Below are 9,094 nucleotides of genomic sequence, written 5' to 3' on the forward strand. Positions count from 1 at the left end.
AAAGAAGTCTCTTTTGCTTACCAAGGCTGCATATATTTTAAACAGTGAACATAGTAATATTGTGAAATATTATTACACTTTTACAATGCAATTTATTCATATGATGGCAAAGATTTTTGTGAAATAATATTTAATACTTAATGTTTGTGAGGAAACGATTATAAACATCTATACTGTCCCTTTTGATCAATATAATTATTCCTTGCTGAATAAGACAGGGGTTTTCAAACTGGGGTCCGGGGACCCCCAGGGGTCCTCCAGAAGGTTCTAAGGGAGAAAATTCTAAGCCAGAAAATTTCAGAGACTAAAAAGACAAAGCAAAAATGTATAAAGCCTACTGAACATTTTAACTGTTTCAGTTCTAAATGCAGAGGTGGACAGTAACTAAGTACATTTACTTGAGTACAGTACTTAAGTACACTTTTTGAGTATCTGTACTTTCCTTGAGTAGTATTTTTTCTGGAAACTTATGACTTTTACTTCACTACATTTGAAAGACAAATATCGTACTTTTTACTCCATTACATTTCTATCAAAGCCCTCGAAGTAGAAAGTCGTAGCCGCTTTGAAAGTCAGTGGATGATTTGTTTTCTTCTTTAAAATGTGATTGTTTTTTTTTTTGCAGACAGCCTATCAGTAATCACTCTTGTAGGATCACATGAAGTTCAATGATTTCCAAGTATTTTTTGAACATCAATCAATTGATGGCAAAATAGAAGGCGGCAGTTCCCAGACGCAGTGCGCGCAACCATAGTCATACTTAAAAGTTACAATTCAGAAGAGCAGACGTGGATAAGTCTGAAAAAGTGCGACGACACGAAAGTGCACACAGAAAGCTCTCAGACGCCAGACCACAAGTACTGAATTTTAGTCTATTGAAAACTAAAATCTTATTATAGTCAAAAGACTGACTAAAACTAAATCCAAAATTGCTGTCAAAATTAACACTGGTATGAAGTATGATTGGTCAAATGATTTTTATTGATTTACCCGCCAAGTTGCCATAGCCTTGTGGATAGAGCGCTAACGCATAGGTAACGTTCGACAATGATGTTAGTTAGCATGCAAAAGCGTAGTTGGGCTAATAATGTTAACTGAAGTCCTTTCAGAAATATGTTTTTACATAATCCTGTCAAATAAACACAATATAGAAACCTTTCTTTTCTAGTAGGATTTTGACTTTGATAAGAGCTTTGTAACTTTTAAGCAAGTATTTAATATTTAGTTCAAGATATGCTGGCATGTCAGATGGAGCATGACTGGCTTAAGCCACCATGATGGAACGGCATGCATTCATACAACAATAATAAAATAATGCGTTTACTTTTGATACTTAAGTACTTTTAAAAGCAAGTACTTCTGTACTTTTAGTTGTGTCCTTTGTCCACCTTATCTCCCTCTCTTGCCGTATGCTTTCTAGAATTGTATATGTTTGCTTTGTATCTTTAATGAGTTTTTCTCAATATAGTCTTTTATCTTGCTCGCTGGGGTTGTATGGCAGTATTCTTAATGCAGTACGTATGTTGCTTAAATACATTTATTGTAAATGTTGCTTATGTAAATCATTTTTAATTGAAAATGTTCTTCTTCAGGTTTATACATCCAACATTAAGAATAGCCAATTTAAGTTGGGAAACAATATGTTGTTTTTATAATGTCACACTTACTATTAATCTAACAATTTAACAATTACAAATGGATTTCATGCACATAAAATGTTCATCATATTTGTTGGTCCAAACCTTCATAAAGTTTGAAAACCCCTGGAATAAGAGTATTGATTTCTTATTGAAAACTTACTGACCCCAAACTTATATAAGTGTTTATAATAATAATAATAATAATAATAATAACACTAATTATTATTATTATCGGAAGTTTATTCAAAATTCACATAACACTAAATTGAACTAAATTTGCTGTTTTTCTTTTCAGTTTGAATGAGCATTACGCTTTTGCTGTAATTGCTGCCCATTTTTCCATTAAATTGTGGCCTTAGATAAAGAAATATCAATGCATTGCAAAAATTCCCAAGGTCATCCATACTGTATATTGATTTGACATACCTATAAAGAATGGGTACCAGCAATTCATACCATAATAATCTTTTTTTTTAATAATCAGTATTTAAAAAATGCTGTCATAATGTCATTATTCAAGCATTCAGACATTTAAACACATAAACATTTCTCACCCGCCAACTCCATCACATCCCCTTACTGATCTCAGAACTGTCATTGGTGCATCACATGGTTGCGTTCTCTTTCATCCACCCACTCCTCCATCATCGAACCCTTATCTGACACCTCCTTTTGTAGTTTTACATTAAGATGAGCTGATAGCGTTTTATCATTCAACTCTCTCTTTCTCCTTCTCTATCTCAGACCGTGAATCTGGAGTTGTTTCCCCCTCCTCCCTCTTCTCCGAGGTGCCGCGTGTGGCTGCAGTAGATTGCTCTCCTCCGAGGAGCAGCAGACGGGTGGATGACAGTGGACAAGAGAGGAGAGAGAGGAGGGGGACGGGAAAGAGGGAATCTGAAGGAAGGAGCAGAGGAAGAGGAGAAGAGGAGGGCAAGCAGGGCCGGGCTGAGGATGTTAACACAGCCAGTAGCTCCCGGTCAGCAGGAAAAAGAAGAGAGCAACAGATGCGTTTGCGGAGTTTACCTGGCACGTTGAGAGGTCAAGAGGGGTCGCGGAGAGAAGAGGAGGAGGACGCCACACGGGGGGAAAGGAAGGGAGAGGGGGAACGACGAAGGGGAAGGCAGAAAAGCAAGAGCATGGGGGAGCGAAAACAAAAAGTGAAGGATGTTAGTTCAGAGAGAGAGAACGGTCTCCCAGAGAGGGAGAAAGGGAGTGTCGGAAGAGAAAAGAGGGATAACAACGGAACCAGCACAACGGAGGTCACACAGCGCGCACCTTTCTCCTTCCTCATGCCTTTGGACAATGACGATGATGGGTCAGGTGCAGAATCGGCTCACAGCTTCTCTGAAGTCAGTGTGTCTGCAGCCAGCATCGCATTCTCGACTCAGTGGCCTCTGGATCCCGTCAGCCCTCTACAGGCCCCTGGATCTCCGACAACACCTCCGGGACCCTGGCTAGTCCCCAGCCCTCACAAACTCTCTCAGGTTTTAGGGGGGGAAAGGCTGAGCCAGTATAAGGGAGGACTGTGGTCCTAATGCTAATTCCCTTAAAAGGATAGTTCACCTAAAAACTCACCCTCATGTCGTTCCAAACCCGTATGATTTTCTTTCTTCGAGGAGAAATTTAGAAGAGTTGTACTGGTTGCCTCTGGTCCACATGAATGAATAGGAACGGTTTTTAAAAACTTGCAAAATCACCAAAAAAAAGTTAATATGACTTACTATATTTCAAGTCACAGGCTCGGTCCCAAATGGAACCCTAAAGCTCTGTTCACACCAAGGACGAAAAATCTAATGATAACTATTCAAAATCTACGAGAATAGTGGAGTCCACCCCTGCCGATGAGCTCTTTTGCTTTAAAGAGCTCGACAGACGACTTAACAGACAGAACGTTATCATCTGTTGGTGTGGATGCCAATATAGTTATCATTATAGTTATCGTTCTTGGTGTGACTGGGCCTTAAGCCTTCGCGGTCTTCCTCCGAGTCCACACTTTTGTGACACGATGCCGCTTTGACTGTCTGATAGAAGACTACTGTGGAGCTGGTACGGCCCAATTCAATTTTAGTGAATCGAATCAAGACAGCTAGGGCAGATTTCAGCGAATAGAGATGCAGTCACATTTATCTTTGTTGGCCAAATTTTTTTGTGGGCAAAATCCAGTCATTTCAATAGGAATCCACGTAAGGGCGAAAGATTTCCCCACACAGGTTTTGCATTTGGTTCAGTTGGTTATGCAGATTTGCCGAGTTGACCAACAGAAAGCTGATTGGTTTGAAAGGGACTTCTGTGTGAGGGGTTCTTCATACATTGCTAAACTATTGACAGAAGACAATGAATCATTTTAGTATATTAACGTATTCTAGTTCATCTGTTATGAAACACTTCTGGTGCTTTTGCATCCTTTTTGAAGCTAGTCTTCAAAATTTCTCCTTTTGTGTTTCATTGAGGAAATACAGTCATACCGGTTTGAAACAATAACAGATTTTTACTTGTTTGGGGGGTGGGGTAAACTATCCCTTTAAACCTCTCTTCTCTTTTCTCTCTCTCTCTCTCTCTCTCTCTCTCTCTATCTATCTCTCTCACACACACACACACAGCCACTCCAGCTCTGTCTCTTTATCTGTGGTTTTCAGTACACCACCACCATACTATCAGTTCCTCTTCCGTCTCACATCCATATCTATATGGTCCTGTGTGTGTTGCATTAGTATCATCCAGATACCGCAGAGGTCTCATATTCAGGCCGATAAAGACTTGGTTTTATCGCCATCTAGTGGCCAAGGAGTGAAAATTAGCAAACGCTGCCATTATGTTGTGGCTAGCGTGACAGTAACTGCAAGGTCAGTTAGTATGCGTCTGATTCATGGTGTCCTTCATAGCATGTCTTTTTCATATCATTTGACATTTTTATTTAGCATATTTTCCATTTATTTTCATAAGAATGCAACAAAAATTCTATTATATATATAAAAAAAAAAGATTTATTTAAAACACGGTTGCTCAGTCGTGCCCCTGAAGAGCTACACTTCTGAAAGTACACTTAACTGGAAAAAGATCTTCAGGACCAGGACTAAGCACCCTCGATTTAAGAGATTTTATTAGCTGCTTGCTGTTCGTGACTGGACTATAACCCCTCCCCTGCTGTGTGCGCAGTGGTCTTGCTGTTGAAAGAGGGGGGGAAGGAAGATAACAGAACTAAAGTTTTATTATAAGGCCAGTGAGCCGTATCAAACCTCTCCAGGTGCCTTCTGCTTCTTTAGCCAGTGTTTACCAAAAAAAGAGAAACAAATACAAGTAAAAGAACATAAGACGTAGCATAGTAGAAAGTGTGCAACACAATACTGTTCTGCCTCTTTAACATCTATATCTTTGCAAGACTTGGTTCACGAGTTGGGGGAAATATTCTGCACACGCTCTGCGAAACTTCAGCTAAGTGAGTCAAAGTGAAAGAGAGCCATTACAAGTGCCTCATGCGATTATTCCTTTATACGATACATAGAATTCCCTCAAGCTTAAAATCAGGACCCAAAGCTTTGATTTTTTTTTGTTCCCATTGTGATACTTTTTGCATTTGTATGCTTTCTGACTCAATTTTTCAGACCCATTTCATTGCCCTCGACATTTCAGAAAAATTGCGAAAACAAGAAAACGAAGGCCTGATTGGTCCTCATCTCCAAGCCCTCCACCAATCAGCATCGAGCATCATGCGGAATCTTCATTTCAGGAGACAAAAAGAAAAAAAAAAACAAAAGAAAAAAAAGAAGAAGAAAAAAAAAGGGCATTTTGATACAGGTCTTCTATGCATTTTGTAAGACTTACTGATCAAAAATTGCGGTAGGAGTTTTTCTACCTAAGATATGAGATTCGTAATTTTGTGTACTGTTAAAATACACAGGCAGGTTGGTGACTCGAAACCGAAAATTTTAAAGGAGATCCGGTGATAATCAGACATGCTGTACCACCAGCTTATGCATTGATCTTTACCTCAGAACTGTCTGAGCAATAAGTGCTATCTCTTTCTGTTCAGTGTCATACCAAGCAAAGCGCTAGGCAAGCTCATCGAAAAGCTTGAGCGATAGAAATATGCATGGTAAAATCATCTGTGATAAATTAATTCCAATGAAATGCATCCCTATAGACGTGCATTTGGTATTTTAAAATAATAAAGTATTTTATCAAATAGATTTGAATTGATTTAAAAGTCGCATAAATCAGAATTTTATCCTGCAGACATGAGTTAATTTATCACTGGAGATCTTTACTGTGCTGTAACATATCAATAACGCCTGCATAAAAGATTACATGCAAGTTCTGTTGCCATACACAGCCTGTAAGCATTTAGCAATTTGCGATTCGGAAAAAGTGATACAATGATCTTAAGTGTTAACACTTTAAATCAGGGCTCTTACACGAGTATTACAGCTGTACTACGTCTGAGGTGTTATCTGAAGTTCACTGCTCTCAGAATCCTCAACCAGCCTGGGTATTGATGTTGACTTTGTACCCGATTATCCCATTGGCATCAGCATGTACTGTACAGAAACTGGGATGAGCCTTGTAAATGTTTCGTTTCAGGTTTATTTTTGTGAGGGGGACGATTTTGTTTGTTTTCCAAAACGTTACTGTAGCATTTCCCTTACTGTAGCAGATCTTATAAGCAAGCTTAGTGTACATAATTATAGACCCTGGACATATCTATTTTTTTTTTTCTATCCCCCAATGTCTCACATATCAGAAATATACAGCACTGTCGAGTTACCCTGAGACATGTGCTACATTTTAAACCGAGGTGCCCATTGGCTTGACGAGAAGCTTGATATTTAAAATGATTCTTATAATTCAGTCTTGCATGTCTGTAGCGAGTATACTAGTTTTAATAGCACTGGCCCTTACAATTGAAATCAAACGTCCCGATGGCATGATACTGTATTCCACAGCCCAGGAGGCCAGTCTCAATGTTTTATAGAACATCTGTTGTCAGTTTCAAATGATTCAAATTGTGGAATCTGATCTTGATCGCCCACCGTGGTTTTTGCACAGCCCTCTTTTATAGCCCTCTTCATTATGTCTTCAACAACATATTAAAAGCAAGGTTTAGAGATACAAAGACCTCAAGTATGTAGTCCACAAAGATAACAATTAGCATGCCCACCAAACATTGTCCCGCCCCATATAGGTTTCCTCGTACCGGAGACAGTTTAGACCCTTAGATGTTCAGTAGTCAGAGATGTAGTCTCAAAAACGAGCCATACTCTGAGCCAACCGAAATATGAATACAACAATGCAATGTTTTTTATAATAATGTCTGCAAGGTTCCTGTCAGTGCAAATGTGCCATTTAAATGCTAATCAATGATGTCATACTCTTTCCCTCTACCGAGAGAAATACAGAGGGGCAATGTCTGTCCCTCGGAGTTTGACGCTTTTAAAATGTCAAAACGCGAACCGAGTGTTTCAGCTTTGAATTTTCAACTTGAATTTGCTATATTGGCCTTGTAAGGAGTCAGCCATTGTACAGATCAAGAACAATTTTATTTGTAAAGAGGAAGGAAAAGGAAATGTTTTATATATCTATATTCTAGAAATATAGGATAAGTAAGCAGGGGTGTAAAGTACTTGAGCGATTATGCTTCATTACTATACCTAAGTATTTAAAAAAAATTACATTTCTATAAAAAAAAGTTCATACTTTTTATTTTTACAATTCAATTTAAATCTCAAAAAGTACATATTACACTGGCCATCATAATGAAAAGGTTGAAATGTGTCATGTAAAATGTATTTGGTCACAATTATGGTCATTTGTCCTTGTGAAGAGACAAGTCTTCAGCCTTTGACCTAATGCGTTTTATTTGTTATAGGCATTGTTGTCTATAAATCAGTGTTAACTAAAACTATTAAGAACGATTTAGATACTTGAAACAAAGCTGACATATAAATATAAGATGGAAAAAAAATTGAAATGTTGTATTGGTAACTAACTTAAATTAAGTTGAAGTTGAAGTATTAAAATGACTAAAACTGAAATGAAAGCTAAATAGAAAGAGAAAAACTAATAAAAATGACAAAAACACATACAATTTATAATACTAAACATAACATGAAAAATAAAAAGCTAATTCAAAATTTTAGTCAATACTAAACAATTATAAAATAGCACTGCTATAAACAACTATAACTGTGTTAAACATCATCAGCAAAAAAAGTTGTATAAATTGTGTCTTATTCCCAGAACAATGAAAACAATGATTAAACAGGTTGCTCTGCACAGTTTAGGTTGCTTTGCAATATTTCTCTTTAAAAAAAACAACAACATAAAAATGAGAGTTTCCACTGTCTCTTCATTTGATTTGACAAGTACAATTACACATGCAAACTTTTCTTCTTTCAGTGTTTTTGGCTAGATAGGCTACTTCTCTTTTTTGGCACCGTACTCGTAGGCCTACTACAGTATAATCTCTCAGTGCTTTTTACACCCCTGTGTGCCAGACAGATCGGCCCATGATAATGAAAGCAGAGGACATTCTGTCGTATAAAGGAAGTAACCGCTGCACCCGTGAGGCAGCCGCCCAGTCTGAATTCTTGACGTGATCTCTTTTTTTTCTCCATTGGTGCTGATCCTCCACCTCACTGGCTGCGGTTGCTATTTTGCTTTCCCCCATTCAGTGCATTATGGAGGTCACAACTCGCAAGTCAGCGGAAAGCGGTTAAAACAATTTCAAGCGTTCAGATGGGGCAAAAAAATGTGTAAAGGTTCTACTTCCTTTATAGCATAAGCGTCCTCTCCTTCATTTTGATATAGTGTAGACAGGACTCTAAAGTATAGAATATGAGGAAGCAGGCAGCAGTGTGTTGCAGATTTTTACCTGCCGGGTCTGAAGCAAGACCTCGAGTAGCCGTTATTTTAGTGGCGCCCTCTGCAGGGAAGATGCTGAGTGTGTAAATAGCAGTCCATAAGGGGACACCTTGAACACAGATGTACAGGTTTTTAATTGTTGCTCTTGATATGTATGAAGATACTGTATTGTTTTTGAATGCATCAACAGGGAGTTTTGAAATTATGAATAATGACATGCAGTTAAAGAAATAAACTGAATAAAAATAAATTAAAGATTGTGTTCACTCATTTCCACTCGCTGTATAGCTTGGTTCCAAAACATAGTGAGCTACATATAGGCTACAACTGTGCTAGCATGTTGCTAGGCTAACAGTGATGCTCTTAATAAGCCTAAAAATACAGATTACATTTTTCCACAGAGCTACAATGCATTCTGAAAAATGTATCTCGAAAAACAAAACATAAAAAAACCTTGCTCCCTAGGCAGCTCACTAGGTTTTAAAACCAAGCTGATGACTGCTAAGGCACAAGTCTTGTATATTTTATATCTTTTACTATCATTATTGTTACTAATGATAATTTAAATGTATGCCATGTTCCCAATAATTATCTTT

The 9,094-nt window shown here is 37.9% G+C and overlaps 1 protein-coding gene across 1 annotated transcript in view; it reads left to right on the plus strand.

Annotated features, from left to right (window-relative positions):
• Positions 1-8,730, plus strand: part of magixa (MAGI family member, X-linked a) — a gene marked incomplete at its 5' end in the record, with an annotated part of 49,228 nt that extends 40,498 nt beyond the window's left edge. Inside the window, one exon of the mRNA XM_079827670.1 lies at positions 2,385-8,730. Within this exon, the coding sequence (XP_079683796.1) occupies positions 2,385-3,175 (791 nt within the window). The 3' untranslated portion in view covers positions 3,176-8,730. The remainder of the gene's footprint in view (positions 1-2,384) is intronic.
• Between the last annotated feature and the right edge of the window lie 364 nt (positions 8,731-9,094).

The sequence above is a fragment of the Gobio gobio genome (assembly GCF_949357685.1).
Source record: "Gobio gobio genome assembly, chromosome: 10".
NCBI lineage: Eukaryota > Metazoa > Chordata > Actinopteri > Cypriniformes > Gobionidae > Gobio > Gobio gobio.